Below are 18,407 nucleotides of genomic sequence, written 5' to 3' on the forward strand. Positions count from 1 at the left end.
ATCTGAGACATTCTAGCCGACCAGCTGGGCAAGGGCTCCCCTGGGCCCCAAGCCCGGGTCTCCACAGCAGGTCAGCTAGGAGAAGTGGGTAGCTTGGGTGTACAGGGAGGCTGTAGCTCTGGGTTCTCAGTCGCCACGGCTGCACAGAGGTGGTGCTATTGTGCCCTGGGGCTCTGCTTTGCTGCTGTGCCTGCCGGGAGTCATCTTTGGGGGGCAGCCTCACAGAACGTTCCATTTTCTCCTCAGTGGGTGCCAAGACCCCAGGTCCCAGGTAGAGGAGCGGGCAGAGGTGGTGGCAGCCCCTATTATCCTGACCCCAGTCCCGCCCACCATAGATTTCCATGTTTCCCCTCCCTCCCCAACCACACTGGCAGCATTCACAAACGAGTGTGGAGGGAGGGAGCATGGGCAGGGTGGCATCATCCAAATCACTCCTTCCAACCAAGCCTGGTAAGTCCCATGATCCCCTCCCTCCTTGACACTGATAACTCCCCTGGTGGTGGGCGAGAGAGGGCAGATCTCAAGGGCTCCTTGCCCAGAAACACCTGGGAGAACAGAGGGTGAAGGTGGTATAAGCAGAGTTCAGAGCACGGTGGAGGCAGGAGGTGACAAGGCAGAGGAAGCAGGTGTTGCTAAAGCCAGAATGATTCTCAAGGTCCCCCAAGGAAGGGTTGTTTTTCTCCTGGGTTAGGAGGTGGGGTGGGGTGAGCCAGTCATCTCTGATGTGGACCAGGTACTATGAAGAGGGAGCTTCGGTGCCATTGTGGTTGTTGATTTGGGTGCCCAGGGCAGAGGCGTAGAATGGGGTGCCCTATTTGTGCCCAGAGTGGTACTTTGCTTGCCAGATTGACCAAAAGTTTCCAAGTCCCCAAACAGGTCTCCCTGCTGAAGCTGTGCACCTGGCCCACCTGTTCCCCACCCCTGCTCTAGACACCTGGGATCCCCCTGTTAGCCTCTTGTAATGTTCCCACAGCCACCTTCACCGCTTGGAACACAGCCCAGTCCATCTAGGAGAAAGAGAAGACAAGGACAGTTCAGCCACATTCCTGGGCCTGGGTCTTCCACTCTCACCAGGAAGAACACTCTTCTCCCTTAGACAGTTAGTTGCCTCCTGGGGCAGAGCTGAATCTGCTGTGTGCACCCCAACGGAGCCCTGGAAAGACAGACCCTAGAGGGGCAGGGGTGGGCTGCACGCCACTCACCTGGGCACAAAGCAGGCGTCGGTCAGGGGGAAGGCTGGGTCCCTGGTGGCAGAGCTGAGCTGAGAGGGCTGATGTCTCAGGAGACAGGAAGTGCTGAGTGACACTGACAGTATTGACCAGGCCCTGCACCTGTGCCAGGAAGGTCATGGCAAGAGGATCAGCAGAGACTCAGGGTCACAGATCCTCTCCTATAAACCCCATCTAATGCTCAGAGATTGGATATACAACTAGACACTCTAAAGGGTTTGGCCAAAAGTAGACTGAAAGGATGCCAGCAAGGGCTCAGGCAGTGGCATCTGAGGACATGGAGCACTGCAGCATGCTGAGGAGGTCAGGATGAAACACAGCTTTCTATTGGCTGTGGCATTAAGAAGACATTCAGCTGCTCCCTTCCTGCGTCTCTATAACAAGGACGTGCATTCCTGTTCCCTCTGCCCAGTTCTCAGAGTTCTGAGAGGAATGAAGTCATAACAGGGCCAGGGATCACCATATAAATGTACTGTGTGTTCTTGCTGCCTCTGCTATTCTGATCTTTCCACAAGAACAGCCTCCTCACCCCACCCCACAGCAGAAGCACCTGGTGGGGGGCCCCTGCAGGCACCAGCACAGCCTCTCCAGGTGCTTGGAGAAGGGTCCAGCAGTTCACACCCCACTCTTCCCGCAGCCGCCTCCGCAGCCCGGCATCGAGGTAGCAGCTGCCAGGGACCCCGGGCTCCAGGGTGCCTGCCCCAGCAGGGCATACCTGAAAGAAAAGAAGGGTGGATGAGTATGAGTGAGGGGTAGGAGGGACGGCAGGCTGCTAGAGGACGCAGAGCATAGCCTTCCCAGAGGAAAGGGGTGAGGAGAAGAGATGATATGCCTAAATCTTCAAAGAAAAGGCAGAGAGAGAGAGACAGAGAGGTTGGGAGGGGGAAAAAAAAGAGACCAGGGGCAGCTTAGGACAAGGGACAGACATCTAGTCAGGAATTTAGAGGAAAAGATTGATGATTATGAGCAAAAGTGATCTAAATAATTGCCCTTCTTGAAATCAAATGCCTTCAGTTGAGTCCCTTCCTGGGTAGCGTAAATAGTTAACAGAGTTGGTGGCTAAATAAAAAACTGGAGGTTTGAAGCCACTCAAAATGTGCCTCAAAAGAAATGCCTAGTGATTTACTTCTACAAAAATAAGCCCTTGAAACCTTAGGGTGCAGAGCTCTTCTCTGACACCTTGGGGTTGCCGTGAATTTGAATCAAATTGATGGCAACAGGTTTTTTGTTTGCTTTCAGGTGCCTTTAATAGTCTCTGCAGCCATAGCGCCTTTGCTTCCGTTCTCCACAGTGCACCTTCCTCTGAAATCTAGGAGGATTTCATGAATAATCCCAGAGCATAAGTGTCTATACTAGCAGTTCTTAACCTGGACTCGTTAAGAACTTTCTAAATTATATGCTAAACTGTGGGTGTCCCTGATGAGACAATCCAAAGCATTCATCAGATTCTTCTAAGATCTCAATCCAATAAAGGCAAGGCCACACAGGAGTTCTAGCTCCCAAGTGGGTGGACAGGCAGGCCTGTCCAGGCTGCAGCCTCTGGAGCGGGCACAGATTTAAGGGGCCTTCACCAGCCCAACCAGACAGGAGCTCCTGAGACAGGCAGGGACTCGTGGGAGCCAGAGAAGGAAGTGCCCTGTGAACACCTGCAGGGGTGAACGCCAGCATCATGCTCCAACTGGTCACCAGCCTCACTCAGCCATTGCTCCCAGGCGTAGGGCTACAAGACTGGGCCATGCAGGAGAAATTGGCTGGCTAAGCAGGTTGGACCCCAAGGCAATTTTAGCCAGATGCCAAGATTCCTTTGCCCCCCTGAAGTTCAGGTCCATCCGGGAGCTGGAGCAGGGCTCCTCAGGCCCACCCAGTGAGAATGTGCCCTCAGACCTTCTCCATGAGTCATCTTGGTCTGGTCATACAGGACTTCCCAGGGCCACCTGAGATCACAGCCAGTCACACCCAGGCTACATTAGGCCATCTGTTTGTGAAGGTGTGCTTCTGTCTGTTTCCCTGTGAGCTCTGATTTCTGTGTATGCATCTATTGAAGCCTATTTGTCTAGATGTGTCTGTGGACCTGTGTGCTGGTGGGCAGGAAGGTGGTAGCAGATTCATGGGGCGGGGTGCGTATGTGTATACATATGTGTGATTTGGCAGGGGTGAACACCTGGTAGAAGTGTTTCCCCAGGATAATGAGGGCTCACCTACCTGGACTTTGAAACTGTGGGCCCTGCCCTACCTTTAACAATGACCAACATCTTCTAATTTTCTGGAGGTTCCTACCTCTTAACTCCTCTGTCTACATGTCCTCATTTTCCCTGGCTCTTTATTCTGGCTCAGAATCTACCTCCACCTCACCTGTTTCCCTCAGCCCCCTTTCTTGCCGGTGTCTCAGAGAGGCCCTCCTCCAAGAAATCTCTCCTCATAAGACTGTTGTTGTTATGTGCTGTCAAGTTGCTTGCGACTCATAGCAACCCTATATACAACAGCCCTAAACTCTGCTCTGTCCTGTGCCAATTGCACTGTCTCTGACACACCCGTCTCCATTAAACCAGTCACTGAGGGAAAACGAACATGGAAAGACAGCATCTCAGGTGAAATCTCTTTGTTTTCCACCTCGTCCTCACCCCGTGCCCATGAAGGAGAAGCTGCCTCTCTGAGGAGCAGCCCAGCATAGTGACCCTGCGGTTGGAACAGACATAGGCTCAGATGCCAGCTCTACCACTGAGCCTGTTCTCTCATCTATAAAAAGGGGTTAGCCATAACCACTTCAGGAGGTGATTGTGACAATTAAATGAGATGAAGTACTGAAGGCCTTTGGCATAACTGCCGCCATGTGGTAGGCCTCTAAGAAGTGACAGCATTGCTCCTATTATATCATTAAGTCCTAACTCTGCTGCCTCAACTTCCCCTGCCTTCTTCTCTGAGCTCCACCACATTCCTGGGTCAGCCTTCTCCGTACCTGTGTGGACCCGGTATGTCCAAATCACCTGAGGGAGGTGGGTAAGGACTGAGGCTGGCTGTGGGCAGCACGTGATCACACCGGGCACTTGGGCAGACTGGAAGTGCACCTCAGTCTGGGAGCTGCACCCAAGGAGTGTGGGGGCTGGGCAATGGAAAGGGGAGGCTGTCAGCCCCACGCCCGCATCCTCCTCACCATCTGGAGAAAGCGGCGGATGCGCTGGGCGTCCTGTGCTCGGAACACGTGCCACACGGTGCTGACCTGGCTGCCTGGAGACCACAGCCCCTCTCCGTCCAGGCCTGAGAGGAAGTCTGAGGGAGAAAGCAAGCTCAGTGTGACAAGGTAGGCAGAGAAACCACATGTCTGTAACTTGTCCCCACCATAGTCGTCTCCAGTCAACAACTCACCTTTCTGTACCCGGTGCCAGGCTGGCAGTGGTGCTTCAGCGTATACCAGGATACTGACCAGGTCAGTCACCTCCACAGATAGGTTCTTGGTCCCCAGGTGTCCACGGTGTGGGCTGACACCTGTAGGGAGGTGGAGAGAGGACAGCTGAGGGATGAAATGAGAAGAAGCCCTCTGGGTCTCAGGGCCCTGGTACAGACACAACCAGGCCTAGTGATGACAGGGCATGGGGCTAGGGACCGGGCAGGAAAAGAGTGGACCTGGTGCCCAGCTCTCACCACAGGGTGTCCAGCACTCACCATAGGCTGCCCAGAGCCGAGGCTCCAGTTGATGCAGGGTGGGGCCCGGCGGGAGGTAGGAAGCCAGGTTGAGCTGCCCATGAGGGGCGCAGTACTCTGGGAGTGGCAGGCTGGCAGTCAGGTTCTCTACCCTGTAGGGGGAGAGGGGCCATGCTCAGCAGACCCAACCCAGGCACCCTCCACCACGAGGGTGGTGCCCTCCTTGGGATGACCTTAACATACAAGCAGAGGTGAATGAAGGGACACAGAGAGAGAGGGCGTGAAAGAAGAGGGAGACATGGGCAGTGGACAGACAGCAGCTGGGGAGAGCAGGCTAGCCCTTGGCTCTTACATACCTGTCAGCATCCTCCTTCCCCAGAGTTCTGCACAGTAGGAGGACAGACCCCTCATCTGACTTTGGGCGAACTGAGGGAGAAAAGACAGAATGGCCATTGGTCTAGGGAGGAACTTCCTTGTCCTGAATCTCCCCTCCTCAGTGATAGTAACATAAGAGTTCCGTTTTTAACCCCTGAGCCCTGCTTCTAGACACAGCCAAGGCCTCTCCACGGCTCAGCTGCTCCCTTAGGACTTGGGGCACCCAGCTCCCTCTCACCCATCTTGGGAATACTTACTCTCAGTCCGGGAGAATCCCTCCCAGAATGCTGTGCTGCCCAGGCTTGTGGACTGGGGAGGCCCGAGGGGTGTTAGTGCCTGGACCTGTCCTTCCAGTGCCCCCAGAGCTTCCATCCCCCAAAGTTTGCCTCGCAAAGTCCTCTGAATCCCTGACACCAACACAGGCTGTTGAGGGAGAATGGAGAGAGTAAGGTGGCATGGAACATAGGATGGAGGAGGGGCCCCACCATAACCAGGCTGAGTGGTGATGTAGAATGAACCAGAACAGCATGGGGACCAGGGCTTGCTGCTCTCTCAGCACCTGGATATCTACCTGAACCCAGAAACCAAGACCTTGATGGGTCGGCCATGCAATGTGAGGTGGGTAGTGATGGGAGGCCTCACCTGGCCCTGTCTCCAGTGCTCTTGGAAGAGGTGGAAGCCACGTCGAGGCCTAGGCTCCTGAAGCCACAGCAGAGCCCCAGGGGGAGGCAGCCTGGGCCGTACGGGGGACAGCGGCAGGCCCAGGCCCTTGCGTAGGCCTGGCCCAGCCCGAAGCCCTGGCCCCAAGGCTTTCTCCTGGATCTTCCGCTCCACTACCTGTGCAATGATGCTGTCAAGGATGTTGGTGATACGATCATCCTGCAAGGAGGGAGGGATGGAGGGACAGGAAGGCTCAGGACTCACCCAGGCTGTCAGGGAGAGCTGGCCCAGCCTCTGGTCCCCAGGTTCCCAGTCCTCCCTCCATGCCCTTGCTCACGCTGGGCAGGGCCGGAGTGACAGGGGCAAAGGCCATGTGTATCCGCTCATGCCCCAAACAGAGTTTGACAGCAGTGGAGGCCAGCAGTTCGCAGAGAGAGGGACAAGGTAGGGGCCCTCGGCCAGCACGGTCCTCTGCTGGGCTCTCTGTGGAATCTGGGATCTCTGTTGAGGAAGAAATGGTGAGGGGCTTCCAATTTGGCTCCCCTTTTCTCATGAAGTTCTACTGTCTTACACTCCTCTTACACCTCCTGGTCAGGCCTGCTCTCTGCGCACTGCCTTCACCTGCCCACAGAAAACACATTCCTGCTCCCACCTGCCCACAAACGTGTTCCCTGATGTCAGCTCCAGATGTCTAGAAAGGAAGGCTCAGAACTGGTACTTTGGTTAAGCTTAGAACAGAAGATCTAGACGAAAGCCTTGAGGCCAAGGCTGTGGGCTGGGCTTATTTTAGACTTATGTTGAGATTATTTTTAGTCTAGAAGGATGTGAGAGGAGTGATAGAGCTAACTGGGGACGGGAGTGGGACCTCCTGGAACCCGCCACCAGCTGCTGTTCCCTCTCTATCTCAAACCCTGGCCCACCGTCCCTCCCTCCCGGGCCAAGGGAACAAGCTGCTCACCCTCTTTGATGTCCTTGGTCCTGTTGGTATCCCCATTGCAGGCAGGTTGTTGAGGGGGAGTTTTCTCTGCTGATTCCTTCTGGTAAACCTATGTTGTTGTTGTTGTTGTTATGTGTCACTGAGTCATCTGCAACTCATAGTGACCCCATGCACAGTAGCTCTGAACCCTGTCCTGTCCTGAGCCGCTCTCTCTGTCTCCAACACACTTGCCCCTATAACCTTAGTTACTGCCTCAGTCCATCTCATCCAAGCTCTTCTTCATCTGCATTGCCCCTCCACCTTTCCAAGCGTGATCTCCTTATCCAAGGACTGGTTCCTCCTGGCAACATACTATTCCCCTCCCCTCATCCAAACTGAGATTTTAAGATGGCAAATGCACCTAATTTCAGTTTAGGCACAAGCATTAGCAATGGACTTTGTACATTCCTAAGAACATGTTTTACAAAGAGGAAAATGTTGTATGATACAATGTTGGGTAGAAAAGAGTTTCTTAGGGAACCCTAAATATAGTGTAATCTGAAGTATGCTAAAATAACCAAAGAGATTTAAGTTGATTATGACTCACGGTGTCTTATAGGACAAAGTAGAACTTCTCCACAGAGCTTTTAAGGTTGCAATATTTAGGAGGGCAGCTTGCCACAACTTTCCCCTATGCAGCATCTAGTGGGTCTGAGCTGCTGATCAAATCAAGGTTTTTAATCCCTGTGCAACCAGGAAGGACCCCTATATGCTACAGTGATGTTGCTCTGATGTGCCATTGAGTTGAAACCAACTCATAGCTGACCATCCAGTGGGTTTGCAAAAGTAGTCAATCACACAAGAGAAGATTGCCTATCTTTCTCCCTCAGAACAGTTGGTGGATTCAAACCACCTGTCATTGGGTCAGCAGTATGACTCCTTATCACAAAGCCACCAAAAGAGTTATGAATAAAATAACTGGGAAAATATGTCAAAATGTTACTGGTGGCATTATATGTCTCATCTTTTTCTTCTTTATACTTGTATTTTCCACAACCAGTATGGAGTACAGCAGGGCAGAGCACGTAAAATGTATTCCAAAAAATTTCTTGAGTGAATGAGTGTTGTAATAACAAAATTACTTTATGAAAACTTCTAAAACTGGATACTGAGCACCCACTGTGAGCTAAGTTCAGGGACTATTGTGAAGGAGGCCAGGCCATGACCTGCCACACGCCAAAGAGCTCTGTGGCAAGTGCTAAGCTAAACTATGCACCAAGAGCAGGAGGAGGTCTGTGCAGACAGAACTGTGCCGAGGGAGGGGAGGGCAGGGCAAATGCCATGTGCAAGCACCCCCGTCTGTGGATCCTCAGCCCCAGAGAAAGGCAGGGCCATAACCTGACTTCACCCTGCTCTCAGGTCCCTCTATGTTGCCATCAAAAGAAAGCCACCAATCGGAACAGCCAGAATGGAAATAATGAAGACGTTCCTACATTTCGAAGAATGCGAACAATGCCATAGAACAACTCGTGTAGAAATTATTGAACAGGAACCAAAATTACTGCATGACTCTTCACAGAAAAACACAATGAATTCTCAGAAACAAGAAAAGCACTAAATGTTATACAGTGTAATGTTAGGTAGAAAAGAGTTGCTTAGGGAATCCTAAACACAGTATGGTCTAAAGTATGCAGAAATAACCCCAGTGGCTTCGAACCCACTAATTCAGGGAGCCTACAGGCCGGAGGAGACCTGCCCCACAGAGCTTCCAGCCAGTAATCTCAGACACACCCAAGCCTGAGGCCCACCACCACCTGCCCCTTTGTCACCTGTCTTTTGTCCTGAATCTTACCTGCTGGCCCCCATCTCCAGGAGCCCACACCCTGGCATCAGCTTGGCAGGGGCAGTGCCCCCTAATGTCATACTTGACCCAGACCTGGTGCATTGCAGTGCTCAGTTCTGCCAAAGCTGTGGAGGGGGGGGAGATAAGAGATGGATGATAAGTGGGGGCTTGTATGACTTTGCCTCACCAAATAGGATGGGATCTAGGTGAAGGGCACGCAGACCGGAAGCCAGTCTGCTTCAAGTCCACTGCACTCCACACCCCTCCCAAGATGGCTCACCCTGGCCAGAGACAAATTGGGTCAGCATCAAAGAACAGGCACTGTGCCCAGTCTCCTGGACACACTCCTCTGTGGACTGCTCCCGAGAGCCTGTGGGTGGGAAGGGGGAAGCGGAAGGTCAGGAAATCAAGGTAACCAAGGTGACGCTCAGGGGAAATTGGTCAAGGACATGGTGCCTAAATTAAGGAGCTCAAGAATCTTAAAACCGGGGAGCTCTGGTGGCCTAGTGGCAAGAAGCTCTGCTGCTGTCCCAGAGGCACACAGTTCAAATCCACCAGATGCTCTGCTGGGAAAAGGAGGGACAATCTCCTCCTGTACCAGTCACACAAAATAATAAAATAATAATAAAGAAGAAAAAGAATGGTGACATTAAAAAAAAAAGAATCTTAAAACCATGGAATTTTTGCGGTTGTTGTTGTTAAACAGTGAAGCATGTTTCTTTGATGAATTCAGAGCCCTTAATATGCTGATATGCACTGCAAGACTTCAAGGTGGCCATGCAGATTAGAACATTTAGAAAAGGGTTTGACCTTAGAACCCTTCATGGCCACATCTATTAGAACAGGAACACTGAGAAATTTCAAGCCCTCAAGTGACTGAGCTGAAGGGGAGAGGGGAGCAACCCAAGAATCAGAAGACCTGACTTAAAATCTCGGCTGCAACACTTACTAGCTGTGTGACCTTGGCCAAGTCATTTGAGGGTTATTTTTTTTTTCACCTGTAAATGAGAGACAGTAACTCCCACGTCTCAGTGTTGTGTTAAAATGTGAAAGTTGGGTAAAGAAGGATATATCTACTTTAACTTCTTGTGAGCTTGGCCTTGGTAGCTGGGGAGAGGGAAAGGGCTGGGGCTGGGACTGGGAGTTGATGGGGAGTACTTCCTAAGGTGAGGCAGCCAAAACAGGGTCACAAACTTTAGAACAGCCCAGCTGAGACCTCCATCCCTTCCCGCCCAGGGTCCCCACGTGTCTCCTACCTGCTTTCTCCCTGGCTCTCCCCGCACCCACCACTCGGCCACAGGCAACACACAGCCGATGGCTGCAGCGGGGGCATCTCCAGTGGGTGTTGAAGAGTCCATGCTGGCAACGGCTGCAGCTGCGCGGAACACTTGCATCGTCCTCTGTAGTGACTGGACCCTGGCCTGGCGACCACAGGAGAGAACAGGGTCAGAGGGCTCAGCAGATCCTCTTTTGAGGACCCAGGCAGGGATATGAGGCAGAAGCAAGGAGCAGTTATCACTGAGGGTCCAACCAAGGGTGACAAATGCCCCTTCTTTACACAGTAGAGCCTCACTATAGCACCACCCTCTCCAATAAACTCTTTCCAAAGACAAGTGAAGGTCTCAGCAACACTCTTCACTAAAGCCCCCATTCCCTTTCTGCCCCCTTCGGTCCCTCCATTGGCCCTAAAGCTATACCGCTTCCAACATGTTCTTTATCCACCTCTCTCTCTCCCGACCTCTGTCCTGTATGCTACCACACGTGGAAACATATAATAACCATTCTGGTTTTGGGGGGGGACGGTTCTGTACCAGAAGAGGAAACATTAGGAGAAAGTTACATCTCCCCTCATCCAAATGAAAGCATTTTAAGAGTAAATTTTCAGACCAAGTCCTTGTTGGTTGGTAGAAGAGATGCCATTAGGCATACATTCATATATTCATTTGACAAACACCTATCACTTGCTGGATGTTGCACATTCTGAGCTTATAAGGACTTGGTCCTTATTTTCCCAGAGCCAATGGTTAGGGCACCAGGTGGTGGTGGAGTTGGAACCTGAAAATGCAATGGGAGGCCAAGGGTAGGAAAGAGGAGGGACGTTTGGCTTCACAAGAACCTCAAACGATGAGTAAGGGTGTCGTTCACCAGAGAGAGGAGAAGGCCATTCCAGAAACAGGGATCAGCAAGTGCCAAGGCCTGAGGGTATGGACACGCTTGGGTGATCCGGGAAGGGTGGTGGTGCGGTGTGCCTGGAATCCAGGATGTATGCAAGGGAGTGGTGGGGGAGAAGATGGGGCCGCTGATGAAATGTGAGGACTGGCGTTTCTGGGGCACCAGTGACCCTTCATCCCAGAGAGGGGCAGGACCAGAGATGTCTTGAAAAGGAGGTAGTCAGGGCAGGGCTCTGCTCGATGCCTGCTGCTTCAGATCCACCTCTGACATCAGCCCCAGGTCTACCAGCCTCCCAGGACTAGATCTTACTACCTCAGCCTTCTGCAGCCCCCAAATCCTCAGAAAGACCAACTTCCACATGCTCCCGCAGAGGCAAATGGTACCCAGTCTTGTTTTCCCAACAAGACCAGAAGCACTCAGAGAACTGGGCTGGACCAGGCTTTACACCTTCCTAACATCCCCCACTCAGGCCAGAAACATCATAAGACATGTTGACTAAAGGCACAAGCTGGGGAATAGAAGTGGAGTAGGACGGGAGCATTTCAGAGTTGTGGGCAGGGATGTGAAATGCCCACAGCGGTGGGGGGAAGGAGGAATAGCAGAGGAGTCCCCACCCAGAGGGCCTCATGGTCCCTGGGTGCGTGTGCCTGAGCTCACCTGCTCGCTGTGCCCAGGCCAGGACCTCCCGCTCCCTCCGCAGCAGGCGGCACAGTCGGTCCCCTAAACCACTCAGCAGGTGCTTGGCGAGGCTCACGCTGAGCTGGGCTTCTGGGCCCCACCCTCTGCCCTCCTCAGAGCTGGCTGTGGAGTCGTCCTCTGGTGGTTGCTCCGCTCCTCCTCGTAGAGGCAATCTGAAGATAGAGCAGGGACGGATGAGAAGGGAAACTTTTAAAGAGAGGATGGTGGGGCTGCCCAGGAGCCACGGGCTCACCTCCGCACGTGCTGGGAGCAGCCAGCCAGTCCTCCCACCTCTCCAGCTGCTTGAGCACAGCTTTGACACTGACAGACACCGGCCGGGTGGGCTGTGCAAGGTGTGTCCTGAATTTCCTCCTCTTGGAGGTTGACCCTGCCATCTCCCGTTCCTGGAGGGGACAACACTGCTGGTCAAAAGTCTGCATTTTCTGGGGGTTTGCCAGCCCAGCCCCGACTGGAGCACCCTCTCCACACATAAACAGTGCCCTGTGCCTGGCCATAACCTCTGTGGCTTGATTCAGAACCAGTCAGAGTGGACTAGGCAAAGATTATTTAAAAAAAAAAAAAAAAAGTAAAACAGGCTGAGCAGGGAGCCTGAGAATGCCCTGTCATCAACTGAAGGCCAAGAAGAAGAGGTCTGGGGTGCCGGGCCCGAGGCTGGAAGCAGTTAGGGGCAAGCATCCTGCCACAAGTAGAGGATCCGGCCAGTGCCAGCTTTGGACTGCTCTGCCGCAGGCTTAGTGATACCGTTGGCTGCATGACAGTGTGAGGAGATAATCCCAACGTGAACACAGGGCGCAGGAAGGTGAGAAGGCTGAAGAGTTTCAACACAGGCCACAGGTGCAGTCACCCGAGAAGGCGAAGGGGCCAACAAGTTCCCAGGAGAGGCAGAGAGGTCTGGGAGGGCATGGACAGATCCACGCCAGGTGCAGGGATACTCTGGAAAGGCCAGCACCAGTCCAAACCCAGGTCCAGAGCCCCAAAAGCCGAGAATTAAAGGGGTCACCAAAATGGAGGCCAATTGTGCTGGGACCTTCTACGAAGGGCCAGTACGACAGAGTGCAAACTTGGCTTCTGAATCCAACAGGCCAAGAAAGTAGCCATTCCTGAGGCAAGACAAGAAGTCGTTTAGGAGGGACAGGAAAGGACATGCCACAGACAGGGAAATGTCACCTGAATAATAACTTAGCTAACATTTGATGAGTGCTTGCTATGTACTGTCAAGGCAGAACCAACTCACAGCCGACACTCCAGTGGGTTTTCAGAGGCAGTAAATTGTACAGGAGGGGATTGCCCTTCTTCCTTACTCATAGCAGCGGGTGGATTCAAACCACATGCCTTTGGGTAGGCAGTGCAACTCCTTACCAGTAGGCCACCAGAGCTGCCTAATGAGTGCTTAAGAAGTGCAATGATGTCTTAAAAGCCCTTTATGTGGATCTATTTTTCTTTTATATATATGCATAATTTATTAAAATTATATAATTAAAAAGATACTTGATGCATAATACTTGTTCCATTTTTATAGTGTGAAACCAGCTCAACCAAGAATTTCTCTTGGAGTATCCTACAGAGACAATGACTAAGGATGACAGAAGAATAGATGTGTGAATATATTTTTTCTATTAATAATTTAATCTTTGCAGCTGTCTTTCTAAGATAGGTACCACCTTTATTCCCATTGTATAGATGAAGAAACTGAGACCCAAAGTCAGGCAGCTATCAGCTGGCAGTCAGAAACTAGGCAATCTGACTCCAGAGCCCAGGCTTCTGACCACGTCCTTACACTGCCATCAACACACTGGGACTCAGGAGGAGATCTACGAGGACAGCCACTTGCTAGAAGACCGCGGGCCTGAAGATGCTGAGGAATTCCCAGAGAACCATCATGATCCCAGAGGGAAACTTGACAACCGGGAGAGAACCACTCAGACCTAGTGATTTCCACCCTTGCAAAGCCCCAGCACCGGCTGCTCTTGCCCAAGCAGGGGCCCCTGCAAGCCTCACACAGCCCTCTTACCTCTCTGGTCATCAGGCCGTTCTGCCTCCGCCTTGTTCCCTATTGATGAGTTCAGCAACTCCTGCCAGCCTCTGGCCCCCTGCCCCATGCTGCCTGGGAAAGGGTCAGGTGGACGCTTGGGGGCTGGGCTGCCCACTGCTCCCTGGACCTCAGGGCTGCCTGCCCTCTTGAGGGCCCGGAGCTGGCCAGTTGTGCTCTCCTCATCCCCTGGGCAGCCCCCTGGGCATGCAAACTGTTCCGAGTGTCGTGTGAGCCATGTCTTCTTCAGCTTGGTGTGCTGGTTGGGCAGGCAGGCCCGGGGACCAGGGGCCTTGCTCACTTCATCACTGGATTCACTTGCCCCGCTGGTGCTCCCTTCCAGGCCCTCTTGGCACTTGCCACAATGGCCAAGACCCTCATCTTTGTTAGGTGTGTGGGTTGAACAACAGCCCACCTGGGTGGTAGGAGGCCCAGGAGAGGGGCACCTTGATGTGGTTGTTGGTTCCAGTTGGTACCCAAGACTCCCACTCCCTGGCATACCCCAGATGTTCCCAAGTGTGTGAACGAGGCCTGGGGGACAGGTGGGCCAGGGGGTCCGGGGAGCAGTGTCTGGATGCCCCAGGAAGAGTGGGCAGAGATTCTGATGCTTGCTAGCTCCTGTCTCTCCATCTCTCTGTTGGAACAGAGGACGTTCTACCTCCCCGGCCCTCTGCAGGGGCCCACCAGGGGCTAAGCCCAACACCCCAGCTTCCACAGATGCAGCTGGCTCCTTTGCCAGCCTGAGAATGCTGCCTGGATCCTTGTGGTAAAAGCCCTAAAGGGAGGAGAAAAGGTTAAGCTGGTGCTGGCCTCAGTCTCCAGTGCATAAAGGGATGGGCAGAACTGACACACAGGTATGCATCTGTGTGGTCTTAAGGGTGGTGAAGGCACAGAAGAATTTGCATAAACAGCATCTCCCTGGCCTCTAGGGCCTCTCCCACTACCCTGATACCCTCAGATCCTTCCCTAGGAATTCTCAGACCTCTCCGTTATCCCACATCCAAAATCATAATGCCTGATACAGTCAAAGGGCCCCTAGGATCTGCTCTGACTGCCTTATATCAGGCTCTTTTTAAAATATTTTTAAATCTCATCCTAGAAAATAAGGGTCATTCATGCAAGACGGGACACCCATGTGCTGCCTACACATCTCCACAGAACTTGCCTATATCCCTAACAAAAGGCTGCATATTCTAAGGCCCTATGCCCAGTGTCTTGCCCTGGGGTGATAAGAGAGAGCCAGTTTCTGAAATGGGCATGGGAGGCTTAGTTAGATGGAGTTGATTTGGGGCCTGGGACATTTCTGAGATGGTAGGCTCCTTTTAACCAGGCCTCTACTTGGGTGCTGTCTTATCTTTTGGTCAGAATGGTAGGGCACAGGGAGGAAGGCTGCCCTGGCAGGGCTGCTCCAGGGCCACCGAGCTCCCTGGTGTGGTTTGAGCCCCAGGTTACCGCTCTGTTCTGGCACTCACCTTGCTGCCTAGGTTGAAGGCAGAGGGCACTTTGGGCTGGCCCGCTGAGTAGACCCAAGGGTATGGGGCCAGGGGCCAATCACAGGGACGCTCTGGGGGCAGACCAGACACCAGGTAAGGAGGCAAGCAGGTGGGCATCCAGAAGGGAGTTCGCTCCAGGATCTTGGTCTCCAAAAGGAAGGGGCAGTGCAAGGGCCGGAAGGCCACAGGGTCACTCTTGGGATGGCCACCACTTTGCTCAGGAATCAAAGGGCCATAGCGAGGTGGACATGCTGGCCCACAGAACGCAAGTGGATGGGCAAGCATCGCTTCCTTCCAACGCAGCCCTTCCTTGCTACCCAGCCAGCTGGCCTTCCTCTCCCCATTCCGAGGGCCCTCGCCCTCCACCAGTGGGAGTGCGTCCTTGGAACCCTGATGGAAACCAGGGGGCAGCCAGGAGTCCGAGGTGCTCAGGACACCCCTCCAGAAGGGAGCAGGCTCTTCCAGGCACAGTGCCCCGTGGCGCAGGCCATCCTGCAGTGAGGTACCCAGCTCCTGTCCCACGATGCCATTCTCAGAGGCTATCTTCTGCCAAGATGGGGTGTCCTTCAGGAAGCTGGGCGTACTCTCCATCACTCTCCTGCCCTCATGGGGCTCTCCCAAAGAGGTCCCTGGAGCATAATCATCAAAGCATGAACAACCTGGGCACCTGCCCCAAGCACTCTACCATCTCGCGCAGCACCGCCCTAGCAGCACCAAGGCAACTCAAACCAGCACAGCAAGTGTCTACCCAGGTGGGTACAACAGGGCCTAACCACAGGTGGTGCAAAGGATCCCCACTGGGGAGAGCACTCCACTGCTTCCCAAGGTGGGGAGACCACCTCTTCCCCCAAAGCCTTGGATTTGGCAGCACACTTGGGACTGAGCCCCCTCAGCAAAGGGTGCCCTTTCTAGGATGATTTGTACTGTCTTCACTGAGCCAGGAACCTGGTCACAAGCCATGGGAAAAGACCAGACCGGGAACACCAAAAACCGGCCAGGGTGAGCACAGTAGAAAGGCAGGAGTGTTAGGTCCTGACTCTGTTACTAGCTGTAGGACTTTGGGCACGTCTACACCACTCTTACAGGTCTCAGTGTCATTGTGCTCAAAATGCTCAACAGAACTCATTGTCGTGGAGTCAGAACTGACCCATCACGGACCCTTCAATGGGTTTTCCAAGGCTGTAAGTCACATTGGAGGAGAATGCCCATCTTTCTTCCTCCAGAGCAACAGGTAAATTTGAACCACCTGCCTTTGTGTTGGCAACACAACTCCTTACCCTCTAGGCCACGAAAGTAAAAATACTCTTAAAGTCATTGTTGTTGAGTCTGAACTGATCCAAAGGGGGTTGTCAGAGGTTACAAGTCCCAGGAGAGGACACTGACTATCTTTCTCCTGTGGAACAGCTGGTGGGTTTGAACTACCTCTCTTCAGGATAGCTCAGAAATTGGCAGAAGGCTATTTCCACAGTGTATGCTGGGGAGCTACTAGCCCCCTCCGACCCTGACTCAGGCTTATAAATAAGGTAGTAAGTGTATTGGGGCAGTCACTAGGAGGCTGTCAGCCAGCGCTGGCTGCTGTCTCTTCCTACAACTGAGCAGTCTGCCTCTTGTCTGTGTTCAACTTGGCTTCTGAAGCCAGTTGAAGCCCAAGACAACTGGTAAGGGTTGAAATCTCCAACCCTGCTCCTAAAAGGAGGAGTGAGCCAGTTGAGGAGAGGGGGATTAAGAGGCCTCCGCTGAAATGGGTCAAGCTGCCCTAACGCAGGCGGCAGTGCCAGGGCAGCCAGCCGCCACTGCTCGCTGCGGTTTGGCCGGGAGGAGGGAAGGAGGCGGGGAAAGCGGGCCGGGCCCCAGACAGCGGCAAGAGAGGGAAAATTGAACGTGCGTGCAAGGGACCAGGATGACAGGTGGCACCAAAGAGGCAAGCGCTCTCTCCGCTCGGGCCCCCAGGCCAGCCCGGCGAAGTCTGACGCCTGAGGACAGAGGCAAGGAAGCCGTGGCAGAGGACCCCAGTGTTTTCTGGGACCACCACTCTGCCGCAGTCCAGCAGCGGCCGGCTTCCCAACTTTCAGATGTGTGGCCCAGCCCTAAGGGGCACGGGTAACTCAGTCCCTGTGTCCCGCGCGCTCAGAAATCCCGGCTGAGAGTCTCCGCGGAAGGCGCTCCCCTGGCGCCCCCTCTCGGTGCTTACCTGGGCTTCACGGACCAGGCACAGCGCGGGCGGCGGCGGGCGACCTGGCCGGCACCGGGCACTCGCTCCCCATGGGCCGGCTCCGGGGCCTCCTGGCCGGCGGGCGAAAGCACGTCCTTTGGCTTTTTCCGCTCAGCGCTCGCTCGCTCACTTTCCCCCGAGGCGGCGGGGGCGCTCTAGGGCCGCAGGTTGGAGGGGTCGGATTCCGGGATCTGCAGGATGCGGCACACGGCGCGGATCGGCCGCACCAGCTTCTGGGCCGAAGCTGTGGGTTGCGCCATGGGACGCCGAGACTCCGTGCTGCGCCGCGGGGAGTGCCGGGCTCGGGCTAGGGAGCGGGTGCCCCCGAAGGGAGAGAGGTAGCCGGGCCGGGGGGAACGCGCGCCCCGGGTCGGAGAAGGCAGAGTGGGGGAAAGGCCGAGGGACAGGGGAAGGGGGTCGTGCCTGGAAGGGAGGCCGATCCCGGGACCCAGGAGAAAGGCACCAGCAAGGGCGCAGCACGGCGCAGCGCGGCTAATGGAGGGAGAGCGCAGCGGAGAGCGCAGCAGGACCTCTGATCGCCATCGCCAGACGCAACTGAGGAGTGGGGAAGCTGCTCCGCCGGTTTCCTCCTCCAGCACCCTGCGGGAAACAGGAGCCCGTGATTCGGCGGCCCCGCCTGGGCCTGCCCCCTCCCGGGCCCCGGGGGCTTCCGCCAACGCCCCGGCGATGCCACCGGCTGCGCACGGGGAGAATGAGCCCTTTGTTCCCCCCTCCCCCCCGCGGCACCCGGGCGCCTGCCGAGAGAGGCTCCCCCGGGGCAACGTGCCAGCTTCCCAGCCGCCCCACCCTCCCGTGGGCCCGGCCCCGGAGCCTGGCAGGCGGGCAGCACCCCCACTATAGGTGCCAAGCCCGGGAACTGGAGCAAAGGGCGGGAGGGGCTGGACCAGGACACCATGGGGCGGGGTGCCCCCCGGGGTGCCAGGGCGGGGCCGGCTGGGAGGGGGCAGTGCCAAAGCTGGCAGGGGCAGTAGAGTTCTCACGGGTCAGTGATGGGCGCCCTGACCCACACCAGCCGGGCCCTGTGCCTGCTGGACCACTTGCTCCTGGTCCTCTCCAGGGCTGGCACTTGGACACACCCGCTGGCCTGTGTCTGCCCTGTCTCCTCCTCACCTGGCCAAG

General features: G+C 54.7%; 1 protein-coding gene across 1 annotated transcript; it reads right to left on the reverse strand.

The window, feature by feature from the left end:
• Positions 1–926: 926 nt before the first annotated feature.
• On the reverse strand, positions 927–15,670 carry HR (hair growth associated). Its single transcript, XM_006884902.1, has 18 exons — positions 15,035–15,670; positions 13,545–14,337; positions 11,766–11,916; positions 11,492–11,685; positions 9,919–10,083; positions 8,943–9,032; positions 8,672–8,787; positions 6,862–6,940; positions 6,241–6,404; positions 5,886–6,122; positions 5,501–5,666; positions 5,225–5,294; positions 4,890–5,020; positions 4,593–4,712; positions 4,381–4,496; positions 1,780–1,944; positions 1,203–1,331; positions 927–1,007 (listed from the first exon to the last, which is right to left on the reverse strand). The coding sequence occupies exons 1-18, from the start codon at positions 15,644–15,646 to the stop codon at positions 927–929; spliced, it is 3,579 nt and encodes a 1,192-aa protein (XP_006884964.1). The 5' UTR covers positions 15,647–15,670.
• Between the last annotated feature and the right edge of the window lie 2,737 nt (positions 15,671–18,407).

The sequence above is a fragment of the Elephantulus edwardii genome, unplaced genomic scaffold (assembly GCF_000299155.1).
Source record: "Elephantulus edwardii isolate Elephantulus edwardi_28Jun2011 unplaced genomic scaffold, EleEdw1.0 scaffold00038, whole genome shotgun sequence".
Lineage (NCBI taxonomy): Eukaryota > Metazoa > Chordata > Mammalia > Macroscelidea > Macroscelididae > Elephantulus > Elephantulus edwardii.

Coding starts and splice junctions, on each gene's coding strand:
- HR (XM_006884902.1), bottom strand. CDS start 15,646: ATGGAGAGTACGCCCAGCTTCCTGAAGGACACCCCATCTTGGCAGAAG. Junction 10,084..11,491: donor GGCCTGGGCACAGCGAGCAG/GTGAGCTCAGGC, acceptor TGTGGTCGCCAG/GCCAGGGTCCAGTCACTACA. Junction 9,033..9,918: donor GAGAGCCAGGGAGAAAGCAG/GTAGGAGACACG, acceptor TCCCACCCACAG/GCTCTCGGGAGCAGTCCACA.